Below are 20,197 nucleotides of genomic sequence, written 5' to 3'. Positions count from 1 at the left end.
TTGCCAGTAAGCAATATATCCATATAACGAAACTGCACTTGTACCCCTTAAATTTATAAAAGAAAGTCAAAACTAGGAATATATATACAAATAAAATTGCATAATTTTATAAAGAAAAATGTAACCTGTATAAATGGATACATCAACATAAATGAAAACAAAAATGTCAATATTAATGCATGTACATTGCTTTAAAAAATAGTATCTCCTCATTGTGAGGTTGGGCAAATCATTCAGCTGTAGTTATGATGCCAACCTTATTCCTAATCTTATTTGCAAAATAATAAGATTCCTCCTTGCGAAGCATAAATGAAAGATTATATGTGAAAACAACTTTGAAAATCTAAAGTGCCATAGAATGCAGCAACATGTTGTAATGTACCATGTAATGTTGAAGTACGAGTTATGGTCATGTATGTACGTATTTATTTCATTTTTTTGAGTCGGAGTCTCATTCTTGTCGCCTGAGTCTGGAGTGCAGTGGTATGATCTAGTCTCACTGCAACCTCCCCCTCCTGGGTTCAAGTGATTCTCGTGTCTCAGCCTTCCAAGTAACTGGGATTCACAGGTGCCTGCCACCACACCTGGCTAATTTTTGTATTTATAGTAGAGATGGGGTTTTGCCATATTGGCCAGGCTGGTCTTGACCTCCTGACCTCAGGTGATCTGGCCGCCTTGCCTGGCCAGGTCACGTATTTAAAGGGCTTTTGTATGTATCAGGGTTTTTTGTTTTAACATTAATCCAGAGGCCAGAATTAGATTCAGTGGGTAGATGGAAGTTGAGAGATGGGCTTCTGATTAATACAAATCTTAGTAGAATAAAAATCTAAAAATTATATTAAAAATAGAGTAGACCATTGTGAGAAATTTCATATTGGGTAGGTTATTTTATTTTATTTTGGATATCCTTTGTTTTCTTCCAGTTTTTAAGAATTGAACCTAGTAGTTTGAATGTGATGTGTTTCCTCAGGTAAAGAGTTATTCTAAGACATAATTGGTCAGTAGGAGAGCTTCATAGTAAAGGAAATGGTTTAAAAATTGTAGGAACAACAGTATTTTTAAGATACTTTGTGGAAGAACCGTTCCCCATGTTCAAGTATTATTCAAGGAGATTCTAGATAAGCAGAAATATATTGTAAGCTGTGGGAAGACTTGCAGTAACTTCTTAACCCAATAATTTGCAAATTAATTTGACCAACTATTATTTGGGAACCAGCAGTGGTTCATGGAATACACTCAGGAAATGATATAATACATTTAGTGGGGAAGCTTAAACAGGAAGACCTTGTTATTGTGCTGCTTAGTCAATTGTTGGTAGGCCAATGAACAAGTTCCCGGCGAGGGCACTAGAGCTGGCAGAAGATCTAGTGAAACCACTACTTTAGTGACAGACTTCCTGAAGCGTTACTGCTTGCCGGCTGTATCTCATCAAAACAGCTCTGAGACAAAGGTCATTCTGTGTTACTTGGTAAAAGTCTCCAGAGTACCCCAGAAAGAAGAATGTTATGTAACAATTTTTAATGATTTTTTAAAAAATTTTGCAATAATTTCAAAGTGAGTAGATGATGATGGTATAGAATTACAGGAAACAATTGGTGATCAAAATCTGAGTAATTATGGAACCTGTTTATAGAACAACTTCTATTTCCAGACTGATGTTTCTATTGAAGATCTTTACTCTCTGTTATTTAAAGTGGGCGTCATGTGCACATTATTAATAACATAGCAGGAGTTAACAGCTTACTTTTGTCTTGAGTTTCATATTCTCCTGATGACTTGCATATAGCTTGTGGTTTTTATCAGACGTAGAGAAGAACCAGGCAAAAGCCAAATTCTAGAAAGGAGATTCTGATTAGATGAGGAAGACATAGTGCTTTGCACATGGAGGGAGGAAATAAGAATGAGTTGAGCAGGAGAGACGAATTTAAGTTAGATACGTGAAGAGTTGGGCAGGGAGCTTAAAAGGAAAAGAGTTTTGAGTGTCAGTTTTCCATCTTACAAGGCAGCTATTAAAGTAATTTAGCAACTTAAAAGTTACAAGTTCCAGTATGTGACTGCTTTGAAAAATTACTAACAAATAATCCTAGTGTTTTTGAGGCTTTAAAAAAACTTTAAAAAGAGGTTGCCAGATTTAAAAAAGAGATCATTTAATGGTAAATACAGCACTGACTTCTTTGTTAAGAAGGCTTTGCTTCGTATTATGTTGTTTGAAAATTATAAATGATCATGTTATATATTTTTGTATACAAGGTCAAAATAAGAATTAAATTAGCCAAATTATGTTTTACTCAGCTTACATTAGTAATTGCCCTCTATGTTCTTACCTGTATTCTGGAATGGTTTTGACACTCTGATTCTGATATGTTAGTTAAAAATAATCCAGAAAGTACCAAAATATACAAAGAAGAAAAATATAAAATCATTTTTAATTTCATTCACCAAGGGCTACTTTTTTTTTTTTTTTTTTTTGGTGTGTATCATGCCAAAATTTTTCACTTTATATTTATCACCACTTATTTGCAGTGTAAAGTGAAAGAGTTATATAAGATATTTTTTTTTCTTCTTCAAGAAGATAATCATAGCTTACTGCAGCCTTGATCTCGAAAGATTCAAGCAGTCTTCCCACCTCAGCACCCCGGGTAGCTGGGACCACAGGCACATGCCACCATACCTGGCTAATTTTTTAAAAAAAGATTTTTTCTTGTAGAGATGAAGTCTCACTATGTTGCTTAGGCTCGTCTCAAACTCCTGGACTCAAGCAATCCTCCTATCTAGGCCTCCCAAAGTGCTTGGATTATAGGCATGAGCCACTATGCCTGGCCAGATCTATTATTTATTTTTTTTAAAGCAGTTTTTCTGCCACTGTGCACTTTTCTATAGCTGATTATTTTGATGTTTTAATGTCTAGATTATGTGCTTTTATGTGGCTCTTTGTTGATTCTTCTCCCCCACCCCCAACTCTTTGATCCCTGTTGTGTTCCCCTTGTGGAAAATGAAGATTTTGCATTCTAACCTTACCCCACCCCGTTCACCTACTGAACACATACTGTTATGTACTTACCGTCTTCCCATTATGATCAGCACACAGGGTTTATGTATCATCCTAAATATCACTTACACCGAGCCATGTAGGAACATTTCCTTTCTCACACATTTTTGCTTTTCTTGAATTTTAAATTCCTTTTTGTGTTTTCCGTACTTTCCCATGAACTTACTCAAACTCCACCCTCCTAATTGTCATCATCTTTTCTCAAGCTGTCTACGTGCATTTGCTTCATCTTCCTGAAGAAGTGAGGCCTCTGGATGGTTGTTCATTGCGCCTGGTTATACTGCTTTAGCCTTGGAATTTGCTTCAGTCTTTTTAGTTTCCCTTTTCTAGATTTCATGTCATCTTTCTTGGTTTCTTATTTTGGTGGAATATTTCTTCTTGAATCTAAGGAAAGGTATTTATGAGATAATAATTTAAAATTAATTTTTTCAAAATTTAGATGTCTGAAAACGTATCATACCACCTTGATACTTACTTGACAGATTGGCGAATATAGAGTTCTGGGTTGGGAATTACTTTCCTTCAGAATTTTGAAGAATTACATAGTGTCTTCCATCTTTCAATATTGGCACTGTTCCTATTTCTGATTTATTCCTTGATAGAGTGACCAGCTGGTTTTTCTTTCTCTGGATCTGGGGCATTCTGAAGACTCAGGACTTACAGCTCTAAAACCAGGATAGTCCTAGGCAAACTGGGACTGTTGGTTACCCTGTACTTGTTTCTTTTCTCTTTCTTGATTTTCTATTGAGTGCTTGTCCTCTTAAATGGTCTTGATCTTACTGTTTGACATTGCTTTCCTTTTTTGTTCTGTTTCTGGTAGATTTCTACTTCATCTTCCAACTTTTCTCTTGAATTGCTTTTTTTCTCCATGTTTGCCATCTTTTATTTCCAAGAGGTGATTTTGTTTTCATTTCCCTGTGTATAGAATCATGTGTTTGGTTTATGATTGCATTTCTTTTTTGATGACATTAATGGTGAGTTTTCTTTGCCTGTGTGATCTCAGGTATTTTTTTTGTGTGGGGGGGGCCTGAATTTTGGATTGGTTTTTGTCTTTCATGCTAGGAACTTTCCTCATATTCTGGTAATTCTGGTAATTCCTGGTTGTCTCCTCATACTCAAGTATAATTCGAGACCAAAAGTCTCTTTTGTAAGCTCTGAGTACATAAGTGAGGTTTGACCAAGATTCATTGTTTAGTGATTGGTTGGGTCATTTTGTTGTAAACTTCCTCTTATCATTATTTTTAGATCTTTTTTCCTTTAGCTGGTAAAATTCCACAGAGAAGATTGTTTCAAACTCCTACCTTAAGGTGAAACCTTAAGTTCCTGAGTTCTGGGGGCCGAGTGGGAGAAGAGGCCTCAGACAGAGGCAGGATAATGTATATTGTCAGACAGTATGTCTGTACTCGATTCCCTTCTCTCCCTCTTATTTTTGGTATAGTGTACCTATTTGTACTGTGTACTTTAGTCAAGGATTTCTATATTCTATTGGGGAACCCGCCCCCAATAGTTAACGTGGGTTCTTTTCTGTTTCCCTCAGCGTCTCGGCTGGTTTGAGAAATAAAGGGAAAGAGTACAAAAGAGAGAAATTTTAAAGCTGGGCGTCCAGGGGAGACATCACATGTCGGCAAGTTCCGTGATACTCCCCGAGAAATAAAACCAGCAAGTTTTTATTAGCGATTTTCAAAAGGGGACAGAGTGTATGAATAGGGTGTGGGTCACAGAGATCACATGCTTCACAAGGTAATAAAATATCACAAAGCAAGTGGAGGCAGGGCAAGATCACAGGACCACAGGATGGGGCAAAATTTAAATTGCTGTTGAAGTTTCGGACACGCGTTGTCATTGATAACGTCTTATCAGGAGACATGGTTTGAGAGCAGCCAACCTGTCTGACCAAAATTTATTAGGCCGGAATTTCCTCGTCCTAATAAGCCTGGGAGCACTACAGGAGACCAGGGCTTATTTCATCCTTTCGGCTTCCACCGCGACCTCCAAAGGGGCCGTTTATAGACCTACCCTCAGGGCGCATTCTCTTTCTCAGGGATGTTCCTTGCTGAGAAAAAGAATTCAGCAATATTTCTCCTATTTCCTTTTGAAAGAAGAGAAATATGGCTCTGTTCCATCCGGCTCACCGGCAGTCAGAGTTTAAAGTCTTATCTCCCTTGTTCCCTGAACACAGCTGTTATCCTGTTCTTTTTTCAAGGTGCCCAGATTTCATATTGTTCAAACACACATGCTCTACAAACAATTTGTGCAGTTAACGCAATCACCACAGGGTCCTGAGGCGACAAACATCCTCCTCAGCTTTTGAAATGATGGGATTAAGAGATTAAAGTAAAGACAGGCATAGGAAATCACAAAGGTATTGATTGGGGAAGTGATAAGTGTCCATGAAATCTTCACAATTTATGTTCTTCTGGCATGGCTTCAGCCGGTCCCTCCGTTCGGGGTCCCTGACTTCCCGCAACACTTCCTAAAGAATAAAGGTCTTGTTTTTTGCTGGAACCAGGAGAGGAATGGTTACCCAGCTGTACAAGTGTGGGAGGGGATCTGGGGATCTGATGCCTTGTAAGCAACCTATCAGCCAATCTTCAGTTTTAATCCCAATGCTGCCCTAGAGGTATCTGGCATCATCAGATCCTGAGCCTTTTTGGGCTTCTCTGGTGTCAGTTTAATTGGTAGTTAATCTCAGCTTTCTTCTTTCGGTTTTCTGGACTTCCCAGTGCATTTAGCCTGGCATTTCTGGTTTTCATCTCCTAAAATTGTATTGTAATGATAGTGTCCTCCATTCTTCTCATCCTTGTAGATTTATGTCTCAGATTGTTTTAATGCTGTATTAGTGGCATTTCATGTGGAGACAGAAGTGAGTATTAGTGGCATTTCATGTGGAGACAGAAGTGAGTGCATGTGTGTTAAATCTTCTGTCTTTACCCAGAAGGGAGACACTTCGCTAGGCATATGCAAAAGTATGATCTCGTGGTACGTGACAGTAGGCATTACTTTTTAAGTGCCTGTTATGTGCCAGGCTCTCTAAAATATACATTTGATGTACATTAAATTTCATCTTCGGAATGACAGAACAAGGTAATAGTTGTGGAGAAACAAAAGTGCATTATTTGTCTAAACACTTTGTAGTAGACTGGTTTCCTTTCAAATAACTATAAATTACATCATTTGTGATGGCTAGATATGGATGTACCCTAATTAAGTATAGCTTTGTAATTTACACAACTATTTCCTTGTTAAGTCACTGGTTATATTCTTTTTAGATATTGACATATATTTTGAAATTGCACTCAGAAATATATGAATTTAATTCCCACCAGCCGTGTAAAAGTGCCAAAGTGTTCACATCCTCATTAAATAATAACTGTTTTCTTGCAATTTTAATTACCATACTGTTTTATTTAACTATTCCCTATTATTGGGCATCTAGCTCCTTTCTAGTTTCTCCGTATTATAAATAATGCTTAGATGAATACCTTTGGACAGTTCCAATATTTGTAATTTATATTGACAAATCAGTGCATGAAATGGCTGTGCATTGACTAGGAAATAAAAATTTGCTTTAAAAATTGCATTTGGGATTTATCTCATCTGCAAAATCTGTCTTATTATTACTGAGTTATTTTAAAATAAAAGTCTGTGATTCCTTTTTATAACCTCATAGATTACTTTTCATTTTTTGAATTTATTTTTACCAAAGTAACTGTTAATATAGTTACATGGGCATATCTTGGAGATGTTATGCACTCTGTTCCCAGCCACCACAATAAAATTAAAATCACAGTAAAGTGAGTTCCATGAATTTTTTTGTTTCCCAATGCGCATAAAAGTTGTACTTACACTATACTGTAATCTAGTAAGCATGCAATAGCATTGTGTCAAAAAAAAAATGTACATGGCTTAGTTAAAAATGCTTTATTGCTAAAAATTGCTAATGATCATCTGAGTCATAGCGAGTCATAATCTTTTTGCTGGTGGATGGTCTTGTCTCAGTGTTGATAGATGCTGACTGACCAGGGTGGTGGTTGCTGAAAGTTGGTATGATTGTGGCAGTTTCAAAACAATGAAGTTTGTATCGTTAAGATTGACTTCTGCTTCCACGAAAGATTTCAATAGAGCATGGGATGCTGTTTGATAGCAGTTTATCTATAGTAGAACTTCTTTGAGAATTGGAGTCAATTTTTTTCCAACCCTGCTGCTGCTGTTGCTTTATCACTAAGTTTATGTATATTTTAAATCCTTTCTAGTCATTTCAGTGATGTCCACAGCATCTTTCCATGAGTAAATTCCGTCTCAAGACAATAACCACCTTTTTTAGAAAAAAAAGAGACAGGGTCTGGATATGTCACCCAGGCTGGAACGCAGTGGTGTGATCAAGCTCACTGCTCAAGCAATCCTTCTTCCTCCGCTTTCTGAGCAGCTGGGACTATAGGCTTGTGTGACCACACCCAGCTAATTTTTTTTCTTTTTTTCTTAGTTTTTTGTAGAAACTATGCTGCCCAGGCTGGTCTGAAACTCCCGGCCTCCAGCAGTCCTCCTGCCTCTGCATTCTGAACTGCTGGGCTTACAGATGTGAGCCGCTGCACCTGGCCAGGCATTTGTGTTTTAAAGATCTATCAGTCATGCCCTGCTATGCCTGTAAATGTAAATTGTAGCAATTTTTTTGATATCTACCCTTGTTTAAGATATTAATTTGTATACTATATTATTTTAAAATATAAAGAGGTTTTATTTATTTTGTTCTGGAGAGTTTTAACTAGTTTTTGAAATCTGGGTGAATTCTTAGGTGGTTTTTTTTTTTTTTTTCCCTCAAAGTCTGGGTCAGTAACCATTTCCTTCAAATGGCCATATAGTAACTATTTTAGGCCTTGCTGACCACATACAATCTTTGCCACATATTCTTCTTCACTTATTATGACTCTGGAGTGTATAAACCATTCATAGCTTGAGAGGCTCAGTTTGCCAGTCAAATTTGTCCCACAGGCTGCTGTTTGTCAACACCTGCTCTAGACTAAAAATGCTAATAATGACTTATGGTCTGAATTTTGGGATTAGTGGTGGATATTCAACCAAAATTAAATGGAAATGCAAATCCGTTCACATGATGGGTAAAGCCAAGAGAATGCCTAGCTTCAGGCTTGGCTGGATCCGGAGGCCATATGAAGATAGCACTGACAGTCTCACATCTTGTGACCTCCCTGAGACTCTCGCTTTACAATAAAAGAGGATTATATCTATTCATTTTATATATCAACATTTAAGGAAGTCGCTGATTTCCTTGGGTTACATACCTGTCCTTGAATGAATCAGTATGCTGGAGGAGAGAAAAGGGGGATGATGGTGAGGATTGGTGTTTGACCCTCTTGTGTAGTAGTAGGAATGTGTTGGAAAAGACATTTCCAGTGGTACCACATGGAGAAGAGGTAGGAGATAGCTCTCCAGAGAACTTTAAAAATAAATAAGCAATGCGCTAAGAAAAAGTTTCTGTACATTAAAAATAGGTATGTGTACTTGATCTTCTAAAGTCACTTTAAAATGCATATGTAAGTTGGAAGATAACACTAATTATTTGAATGGAATAATTATTTATGGAATGAAGATCTTAAATCAACTTCCCTCACCTCTTCATCCCTGCCTGATTTTTTTTTTTTTTTTTTTTTTGAGACGGAGTCTCGCTCTGTCTCCCAGGCTGGAGTGCAGTGGCCGGATCTCAGCTCACTGCAAGCTCCGCCTCCCGGGTCCACGCCATTCTCCTGCCTCAGCCTCCCGAGTAGCTGGGACTACAGGCGCCCGCCACCTCACCCGGCTAGTATTTTTTGTATTTTAGTAGAGACGGGGTTTCACTGTGTTAGCCAGGATGGTCTCGATCTCCTGACCTCGTGATCCACCCGTCTCGGCCTCCCAAAGTGCTGGGATTACAGGCTTGAGCCACCGCGCCCGGCCGCCTGATTTTTATATAGCCTTATCAAATATATTGATATTGATGTTTGCTTTGACTTCTTATATAACAGAAGGAATCTTAAAGAAGCTGGAAAGTTTACTTATTTGATTGTTAGAATACTTCATCTTGGTGGGGGAGACTATATTTTCATAGTGGGACTGTGTAATAGGTCTGATATGTGTATGTCAGATTACCATATGAAAGATTAACATGCCTTTAACATAGATCATGTAAGAATGGAAGATAGCATAAAAACATGACAGCGAATATTTATTATTCAGTTGTCTATTTCGAATTTTTAAGTAATGTAACATAACTCAGAGTAAAAGCCATTCCAGTATTGGTAGTGACCTACCTTTGGTGACTCCTTTTAAGTAGGCAGACATATTAATTGAGCTCATTTCTCCTGCAAAATGATGAGATTGGAGTCATTTAGTAATAGTCTAATGTAATGAGAAATACATTTTAAAATTTATAAAATTTCAAGTAGACAAGGAAAGTAAATCATGTAAGTAGGAAGTACCCCAAAGCATCTTAACTATTCTTACGTAAGAGTCCAGTAAGTAAAATATCTAAGGTCACTGTCACTCCTCAATCTGATTCTCTTACAATATTGTTTTAAAAATTCAAAGCTTGCAACTGGATACATACAGTTTTAATTATATCACATTTCAAAAGCCAAACCTTGCAAATTGCTGCTGCTTTGAAAGACTGAAACCTTGAACTTTGAATAAATCAGGTTTTTTTTTTAAATTAGGAATACATGTTCTTTTTTTTTATTTTCCTCCGTCCCTTCATTTTCTTCCTTTTCTTTCACAAGGTCTTGCTTTGTCACCCAGGCTGGAGTGCAGTGGTGCGATCTGTGGCCTTGGACTCCTGGGCTTAAAGGATCCTCCCGCGTCAGCTTCCTAAGTCGCTGGAACTATAGACATGCATCACCATGCCCAGCTAATTTATTTTTATTTATTTATTTTTTGTAGAGACACAGGGTCTTACAGTGTTGTTGATACTGGTCTCAAACTCCTGGGCTCACCCATTCCTCCAGCCTCAGCCTCCCAAATTGCTGGGATTGCAGGCATGAGCCACAATATCCAGCCTGTGTTTTTTGTTTGCTGTTTTGGTTTGGTTTTCTTGTGAAGACAAGATCTGCGTTGCCCAGGCTGGTCTCAATTAGGCCTCAAGTGATCCTCCGGCCTTGGCCTCCCAAAGTGCTGGGATTACAGACATGAGCCACCATGCTCAGCCTGTTTTTGTTTGTTTGTTTTATAGACACGTCTATATTGAAGAACAGAACAATTAGGATTTTTAGGCAGACAATACTAACTGCCAGTTTCATCTTTATCCAGAAGTTTAAAGATTATAGGAACAAGGGCATATATTCGTATACCAATATAATAAGGTGCAGAATTTTGAGGAAAAGAGTACATCTACATTTATGCCTAACTTCATTACACAAAACTTGGGGATAAGAGTATATTAATCTGACCAGTGACATTCTTGTTGAGTGGCATCATAAAGGTAATGATGAATGTAGTTTTGCTGCATCACAGAGCCTGGGAAAGAGGAGAGTGTGTGTGAGTGTGTGTGTGTGTGTGTGTGTGTGTGTGTGTGTACCTATGTATATGTGTTTTAATTGGTGTTCAGTAGGTTTACACTTAACTGTGTCCTCTCCTCTATTTAAATACTCCTTGCTTGATCAGCAGAATACAAGGAAATTTCAATTCTACAAAATACTGTATTTTTATATGGTCAGTTCTAAAGTTTTTTGTTTAGAACCAGTAAAGCAAAATTTTAACAACTTGCGAGATGCATGTTAAGATATATTCTTAATATACTCTGTTTTGCTTGCTTCAAGATGAGCTTTGGATTTGTGTAGTTGGCTAGCTTATGCACCTTTAATGTCAATAAATGTTCTTGTATCTGAAAAATAGGAATCATCTAACTTTATATCTGAAAGTGTTTTTGAAAAATAGTCTTAAGTGTAAGAATAGTATGTTCTAGCATAGTCAGTTTGCTAAATGGCCAAAAGAAGGGTAATCTATCTTTATCTTCTACAAAGTGATCTTCCTCAACTGCTTCAAACGGGAACTTTTCTTTCTCCATGAATGTCTCTGCCATTTCTGATGTTCTGAAAATGTTTTAGACTTTTGGAAGAATAATCCATAAAAGGAATTTATATAGTCCTTCCAAAGTTTGACTTGGTTTATTGAAATATGCTGAGAAGTTACCAGTTATCAGTTTTCACTGCGTAAGTTGTGTTGCCCTGTTCAAGTGTTTTGGGCAGAGATAGAGATGTGAAAGCTAGTATGGTCTATCCTGGGTTCCGATTCTGTTGCAAATAATGATAACCTCTTTTCCACTAGAAAGCATTATACATAGCAGCTCTTTTACTGTGAGATTGTCTTTCAGACCACAATGTGTTTAAGGTAATCTCTCCTACTTTATCAGGAGTGGAGTTACGACAGTCTCACAGTCGTTTTATGATCGTGGCATGATTATGACAGCCATTAAAAATGTTTTTCTATCTAGTCTGTTGTTTTGGTTCTTCCCTTCCCTACTTCTCTGCAACTTAGTATGGTCCTTTTTTTTTTTTTTTTTTTTTTTTTTGAGACGGAGTCTTGCTCTGCCGCCCAGGCTGGGGTGCAGTGGCCGGATCTCAGCTCACTGCAAGCTCCGCCTCCCAGGTTTACGCCATTCTCCTGCCTCAGCCTCCCGAGTAGCTGGGACTACAGGCGCCCGCCACCTCACCCGGCTACTTTTTTGTATTTTTTAGTAGAGACGGGGTTTCACCGTGTTAGCCAGGATGGTCTCGATCTCCTGACCTCGTGATCCGCCCGTCTCGGCCTCCCAAAGTGCTGGGATTACAGGCTTGAGCCACCGCGCCCGGCCGTATGGTCCTCTTAAAGCTTACCACCAAGAATGGATAAACAGATTGTGGAACATTTACCCGCAAGAATATCACTCAGCAATGAAAAGGAATGAGTTACTAATATTTGTAAGAAAATGGAGTTCATTTCCAAAGCAGTGTATTCTTCTATTTATATGAAATTCTAAAATAGGCATAATAGCAACAGAAAGCAGATCAGTGATTGACAAGGGCCTTATGAGAGAGAGAGAGAGAGTGAGAGAGAGGATTACCTACAAGGATCAGGAAGGACCTTTTTAGAGTAATGGAAATGTTCTGTGTCTTAATGATGATGCTGGTTATATAGGTAAATACATTTGTCAAACTCGTTGAACCACTCACAATAAGTATGTTACTATCACATTTAAGTTATAGTTGAAGACAATGTAAAAGAAAGTTAAACAGTGAAGTCTATTTTAGGACATGAATAGTGAAAGAGTAAAATAAAGTTTGATTAAAAATAAAGGTAATTACATCACCTCAAAGCAGTGTAGTCCACAGTACATTAATTTGAATATTTTATTTTTAATGTCGCAAAAGTGTGTGCTACTGTCTATTGCTGTATAATGGTATGTATAGAGATATTTTAGTATTACTTGAATGAAGTACTACGTAATACTAATGACAAGAATACAGGGTTTGTTAAAGTGCTTTGTCATAAGCAAAACCACTGTTTTTTGGTGTGTTTTAATATAACGTACATTTGTGGTTTTTTCTCTCTAAACTATACATTTGTAAGTCTACTTTAACTTAGTCACACAAATCCAATGGAAAAGCAAGTGTAAAATTTAATACTTTCTGAAATACTATTTTTAAATAATTTATGAATTTTTAAAATATTAAATGTGATGCTAATTAGCCGAACGTATTACCAAGCTAGCTCCCTAGATCTGTTCCCATGCCCTGTCTCTTAGGTGACCAGATTGTGTGCCCTGACAAAGACAGCATAGGATATCAAGCATATGATTATATCAAGTAATTCTGGCAATATGCTATATAGAAAACCAATCTAAAAATAAGATTGAAATTTTAGAAACTCTTAAGCCAATCATCTTTTCCCAATTAAAGTTTCATTCTTTGATTCTTTTAAGTCAGCTTCACTTGTTTAGATAATCTTTCACAAAAGTTATTTAGAAAAAGGCCCAAAAGATATAATTTAGATGTCTAAAAGGTAATGCCTGTCCAAACATAGATTTTTATCCTTAAAACTTCTGTTTCATGTTCACAGATTCATGAAGAAGTTTGAGTTTTCTAGCAACTCTCCTTTTAAGTCTGCTATAAAGACCATCCCAAGTTGAATGAGCTGAAGTTTTAATTTGAGTGTAAAAGATCAAGAAAATGTCTAGAATCCTTTTTACTGTTTCTCTCCCAGATCTTTTACTGCTGCTTTTTCCCAATCAAAGGAGTAAAGAATTAGTTTTTCCCCTTTAAAGCAATGAAATCAGCAAAATTAAAACTTCCTGAAAAGAAGCAAGTGACCAGGACCAATTGTACAATTATTCTCTGAAAAAGTTAACAGCTATTTAAGATGATGCTGAGTTCTCATGGAAATATGGTAACTTTGGAGACCGTTCACTATTGGAGGTCTTTGTTTAGATTGAGCATACTGCCTTGTATGTCATTTATGGTAACATTTTGAGGGTTGGGCGAGGGTGGATGCTATCTTGGCTTTCTTATTGTTCATAAAATAGTAATAAACTTTACTTAATTGATACACTGTTTTTGAGCCTATTGACCTGTGAAGGCATTAATTAGCTTCCAGAATACCGTGAAAAGTGTGCTTAATTGACTCTTCCCCCTAATTATACAGTCTTTTATAAATCAGACTTCCTGATAACCTTCAGTCCAAGTGCATGTACGTTTCTGATGAGTGGTATAACTCATTTAGTTCTCTCATACCTTATTGATGAGCCTTATATAAACTAACTGAAATAGGACAATATAAGAACAGTGTAATAAAGTTGATAAACTTCATAACGTTTAGTAAATTCTTGAAATAAATGGTATATACAAAAAAACTCGCCTTTGTTAGTGGAGAAGAATAACAGATGAGAAAAGAACTTTGAAAGAGGAGAGATAGGCAGGACTCTGGGGATAGCTTGGGTCAAGGTTGGGCCCAAGTGAGAAGACCGATCCTGAAGTGGAGGGCCAAGTACCATTAGCTTTTTCATTATGAACAGGCTCTGGAAATAAAGCTAGCAATACTGCTGGAGAGGTTATGAAAAGATTCTGTCAAGTTTTGAACATGATGACCTGAAGAATTTTATAATTTTTAATTAATGATAATTTCTCATTATAAAATTACACTTTTCCATTTTCCATGGGTAGGTTTAAGAAAATCTACGAAGAAGCGCAGTGAATCTCCACCTGCTGAGCTCCCCAGTTTGAGGCGGAGCACACGCCAAAAGACCACGGGCTCCTGTGCTAGTACCAGGTAATTTGGGTTTTTTTCATTTATAGTGAGTTTATTTGTCTTCTGTTGCTTAGTTTCAGCTTTCATCAAAATCCTTAACTCCATAGATTGTTTTTTATTTTGTTTTTGTTTTTTGACAGTCTTGCTCTTGTCACCCAGGCTGGAGTGCAATGGCACGATCTTGGCTCACTGCAACCTACACCTCCCGGGTTCAGGTGATTCTCCTGCCTCAGCCTCCCGAGTAGCTGGGATTATGGGTGTCTGCCACCCCACCCAGCTAATTTTTGTATTTTTAGTAGAGATGGGGTTTCACCATGTTGGCCAGGCTGGTCTCCCACCTCCCAGCCTCAAGTGATCCACCCGCCTTAGCCTCTCATAGTGCTGGGACTACAGGCGTGAGCCACTGTGCCCGACGATTTTTAAAAAATTATCTAATTTTTTTTTTACTTGAGTAAAGACGTATTCTAACATAACTGGCGTTATCTTTGTGAATTTCTCTGCAATATTTATTTACATGTTTTTACTAAGTTTTAATCATTCTATTTCTTGATGATACTTTTATCGTCTACTTTTCCTTTGTTGTTGTGCTATTTTCACAATGCTGTTGACAGTAGCAGGACCTTTGGCTGTTTACAAAGTTCTAGTCTGTCAAGCATCTTTATGCAGATTTGGATTGTTTTTAAAAGGTAGTTAAGTTTCCCAATAGTGTGATTAATGAATTGAAAAGGATGCCTCTTCTAATGGTTGTACTATTGCCTAATTGGTTTCTAAAAGTGTTAGAACCAGTTACTAAGTTTAATGAATGGAGGGGGAAATGTACTTAATTTTTATATTGTATCACCTTACTCTCAAGAACAAGTGTAGGTATTATGTGTTCTCTCACATCTCCAATTCTAGATTCTGTAGATCTCTTTTTCAAAACAACTATCTTTGATGTGATACAGTTAATAGTTCACATAACTTTATTAATTGATTGAGAATCTTAGGCTAAAAGTAGAAATCTTTTTCCTGCAACTTCTTCTGTAAGCTTTTCAGGCTTGGTCAGTTGGTCAGGTGCCATTCCATGGCTAATTATTCAGTAGCTATATATGAGTTCTCTCTCTGTGTATAGTCATGCCACTTTTAATGAGGAGGACACGTTCTGAGATATGTGTCATTAGGTGATTTTGCCATGCAAACATCATGAAGAACACTTAAAACACAAACCTAGATAGTATAGCTTACTACACATCTAGGCCACGTGGTAGCCTGTTGCTCCTAGGCCACAAACCTGTAAAACGTGTTACCTTACAGAATACTGTAGACAAGTGTAACACAATGGCAAGCATTTATGCATCTAAACATAGAAAAGGTACAGTAAAAACACAGTATTAATAATCTTGCAGGACCACGGTCATACATGTGGTTTGTCCTTGACAGAAACAACATTATGCAGCACACGACTGTAGCTTGTTCCCTCTAGTAAATGCATGCAAACTAGTGATGGGGTGGGGGAATGGTTTTAGTTTACCTTTTCCCACTCAGGTTAGCAGAGGGGTCTTTCCACTTTGGTTCTTATCTAAGATAACCTATGTTCTCTACTCTTGGCGGTGTTACAGTAGTGACATAAGTAAACAGTACAACTTGGTGCCTATAAATCATGAAAAAGATAGCCTTGCCACCTTAAATCTTTTCCACCTGGTTTTAAATTTTTTAGATTGTTTAAAATACCTGGATTTAGTACACCTGTTTGCTTTTGAGGTTGCATAGCAACTTTTCTGAGGATTTCTGAAGAAACTTCTTAATTTTCCAGAGTTTTTTATCCTATTTTGGGCCATATTTTGAATCTTAATTACTCAAGGTTTAGTCTGAGATGCAAACTGAATTTATTGTGTCTGAAAATTAATTTTAAGCCGTATGCGAAGTCAGGTAATCTAGTGTTGTAATTGTCTTGCTTGCCCTGCTGTTCTCTGCAACCACCTCTCCTTCTACTCACGATAGTTAGTGTGTGTGAAATTACCCACTGTAGGGTTTGATCATGCTGTGCACAGGCCGTCTCATCTAGCCACCTGTTTGAAGTGCTCTTCATGGCAAATCTTTTCTGAATTAGTTGAGATTCTGCTTACGTTTAGTGCCTTGGTCACCTACTAAGGGTGTCCTTGTTTCTCTTTAGAGTAGCACTCCTTGAGGGCAGCAACCCTACGTATCCAAAGTGGTCAGTCCAGTGTGCTGGTGGAGATTAGATCTTAAATGAGTGAATTTGAATCCCACTAATTTGTAGCTTTGTAAAATGGGTTGGGAATGAGCTGTTTCCTTGTGAAAGAAAGATTCGTTAAGCAAATTTCTGTGTAGGGAAGCTTTTTCTGTAATGAGAATAAACTCTTCCATTGCTCTCAGGTAAGCAGAGCCTTCATTTGTAGGTCAGTTGTGCCCGCTTCTCTCACTTCACTGTAGTGTGACTTTAATCTAAAACATGTCTTTACTAATAGGCTTCTGCCTTTCTTAAGATAATTTGGGGAGCTTTGTTTAAATGCTATCAAGTTTGAATAATTTGGGGGGAAGTATTTTTGCTTCTCCCCGGTTTGCTTACTGATTTTGCTATTAAAGGAGAAAAAAAGGTTTATCATCAATAAAATGTAATTTTCTTTAGGAGAAATAAGTGGTCATTCTTTTCTCATAATTTATTCTGTGTCTCTGTCCTAAATGAATGTCTTTCCCAAATGTTATCTGTATTTATTAATAATATTAAATCCATAACTTAAAGAATGGAGTTATTCATTATTAGGATGATTATTTTTGTTTGATTTAGGTAATCTAGAACATAGGGGCTGGGAATTTTTTTCCCATCTCCTCCTCCCTTCCTCACATTCTCAGTGTTAATCTGCAGTTCTTTTGTATGAATTTTTGTGTGTTGTTTTTGTTGCCCAAGATGGAGTGCAGTGGCATGATCTCGGCTCACTGCAACCTCCGCCTCCCAGGTTCGAGCAGTTCTCTTGTCTTGGCCTCCCAAGTAGCTGGGACTACAGGCACACGCCACTACACCCAGCTAATTTTTGCATTTTTAGTAGAGACAGGGTTTCATGATATTGGTCAGGCTGGTCTTGAACTCCTGAGCTCAGGTGATACACCTGCCCAGCCTCCCAAAGTGCTGGGATTACAGGTGTGAGCCACTGCACCCAGCCAGTATTAATACATTAATCCACTGTTTACCCTGGGAATGATGCTGTATTTCAAAGGAATTGAATTTTCTCTGCAGGAAGAGTCACTTTTCTGTTTAGTTGGAAGTGTTTTAAAAATCATTTCTGTTTCTAAGGATGACAACAGCTCCCAGTAACACAAAAGCTTGTATTGTAAATGCAGTATAACTTGGAAGAATTTTAAATATACAAAGTCTTGGTTGTTATACATGGTGATTTTCTGCACTTACTTTTATTTAAAAAGAGGACGAAGAAGAAACTGGCTTTGTGCTCCATGAATTTGAGCTTTGTGTTGTCTATACATTGCTCCTGGTTCACTGGTAATGCTGCCCATGATGACATTTTTCTGTTGTAGTCGGCGAGGCTCTGGCCTGGGCAAAAGAGGAGCAGCTGAAGCTCGTCGACAGGAGAAAATGGCAGACCCTGAAAGCAACCAGGAGGCAGTAAATTCTTCAGCTGCTCGGACGGATGAAGCTCCCCAAGGAGCTGCGGGTAGGTAGATTCGTACTTCTTAGCTTTAAAATGCATTTCTGTCTTTTATAGATTTGATGGGTGGAGGGAGGGATGTATGCTAGGTGTTACTATCATATAACTTCTTGTTCTGTTTTGTTTTACTTTACCAGTTTGATATTTTGATTAGTTGGAAATGGTTGCCATTTTAAAATTCTCATCCTAATTTGCGCTAATTACGTTCAAAAGGCTTTTAGGAAGAAGTAAACTCTGTTTAAGCTTTTTATATATTGACTAGTGCGTATAACTGCCCATTGATTGAAAGAATTTAAATTCATAGTAAAAATATAAGAATATAGTTTAAATTGCTTCACACACGTATAAATTTTAATTTAGAATTTTTGTAAGCCCTAAAATACGAGTATTCAGTTTGAACCTTAGCTATAAGAACAGTGTTTGTATTGTTATGGGCTTCTCATTTTTTTTTTTTTTTTTGAGACGGAGTCTCACTCTGTCGCCCAGGCTGGAGTGCAGTGGCCAGATCTCAGCTCACCGCAAGCTCCGCCTCCCGAGTAGCTGGGACTACAGGCACCAGCCACCTCGCCTGACTAGTTTTTTTGTGTTTTTTAGTAGAGATGGGGTTTCACCGTGTTAGCCAGGATGGTCTCGATCTCCTGACCTCGTGATCCGCCCGTCTCGGCCTCCCAAAGTGCTGGGATTACAGGCTTGAGCCACTGCGCCCAGCCGGGCTTCTCATTTTTATTCTTGATATATTAGAAGCACAAAAATTAAGACTTTTCTCTCAGCTTTAAATATGTACCCATTACCTATACCAAAACAAGGCTAATACTTCAACTATTAATTCTGGCTGATGGATATCAAAATACAGTTTGTATTGACATTTCTCAGTGACGTGAACAACAGGTAAAGAATGTTAAAATCAATCACTATAGGCTTATATGTATGAGCCTTATATCAGATGATACACACAGGTTTAGATGTGGACATATACTTCCTTTTGAACAAAGATATTTCAGATACTATTGTTTACTATTAGTATACATTGTCATTTTCTTTAATGTCTGTAGTTGATCATGCCATAGTTTGCCAGGAAGGTTGTGGTTTACCCACTACTGATGTCTTCTTGTTCTATCTAGCTTAGCATTTTTTTAACCACTACACTTTCTTAGTTTTATATGATAAATTATGTGGTGGGAGAGGAGTTTTTTCCCATATTTGTTTTCCTAGTTTTTCTGAAGGTTTAAATGGTAGATATTTGGAAAGTCCATTTCATTGCAACTCATTAAAACTGGTTGTGACTCACAGTCTATCCCAGTATTGTATGCTCCTTCCCAGTTTTTAATGTTTATTCAAAGCCTGAATGTGGAAATGGAGTAATTCCCAAATGGGTAACAGAAAAGGAGCTGCAGGCTATTAATGTAGACTTACTACAGTAATTATTATAACTAATATTTATACAGTGTATACCACATTGCAGTCCAGCCATAGTATTAAGTACTTTACATATATTCTCTTTCAATATTCCAAACAGCCTCCTGAGGTATGAGTGCTCTTATTACCATTTTATAAGTGAGGAAAAACGGAGACAAACATTGCTTATGCTTGCTCAGGGTTACAAGCTGTGATGTGTGACTTCCCAAAGCCAGGCATATTTGTAACATCATTGTTGTCTAATACAGTTGCAAGAGTTTATATAATTTATACAAATATATAATTGAAGGCTGGAATGGGAATGGGCTGTAAAATTTTGTTCCCCTATTTATTTACCTAAGAGAATAAAAGCATACAGGAATCAGGCTCATCCAACTGCCTTTCTAAGCACTTTGAGGCATTCCGTTGTCATTTATGTTTGAAATTACAGTGTGATACAAGTGTTTCCCAAACTGTGCATTGTAACTGGTGATAAAAAAATACATCTGGCATGTGCACTTGTGTTAGAGGGCTGACTTCATTACATTCTGGAGGATAGATCTCTTATGAATTATAGGAATTTCTCTGCTGACTCTTGAAAGTATTTATGGGGAAATAAGCTAATTATTTAGCAGCTTTACGTTAAGTTCTTCATGGTAATGTGCTTTAGCTTCTGCATGTGTAAAATGGGAATGTAAAAGAAAATACAAACCTAAATTAGTATGGTGTATAGGTTCGTGGACTTAGGGCTCCTTTTGACAAGTAAACGTTTTCAGATAGTACTTGTATAGTAGATATAAGACTCCGTTGAAAACATTTATTTGGA

General features: G+C 37.4%; 1 protein-coding gene across 50 annotated transcripts in view; it reads left to right on the top strand.

Moving 5' to 3' along the window:
* TRIP12 (thyroid hormone receptor interactor 12) overlaps window positions 1-20,197 on the top strand; it is a 154,478-nt gene that overhangs the window by 69,981 nt on the left and 64,300 nt on the right. For all 50 annotated transcript variants that reach the window (XM_077957735.1, XM_077957733.1, XM_077957734.1 and 47 more), the window contains 2 exons: window positions 14,230-14,335; window positions 17,846-17,982. In XM_077957735.1, the coding sequence (XP_077813861.1) occupies window positions 14,230-14,335; window positions 17,846-17,982 (243 nt within the window). The remainder of the gene's footprint in view (window positions 1-14,229; window positions 14,336-17,845; window positions 17,983-20,197) is intronic.

This window comes from Macaca mulatta, chromosome 12 (assembly GCF_049350105.2).
Source record: "Macaca mulatta isolate MMU2019108-1 chromosome 12, T2T-MMU8v2.0, whole genome shotgun sequence".
Classification (NCBI taxonomy): Eukaryota; Metazoa; Chordata; class Mammalia; order Primates; family Cercopithecidae; genus Macaca; species Macaca mulatta.
This window is presented reverse-complemented; position numbering and strand designations above follow the sequence as displayed.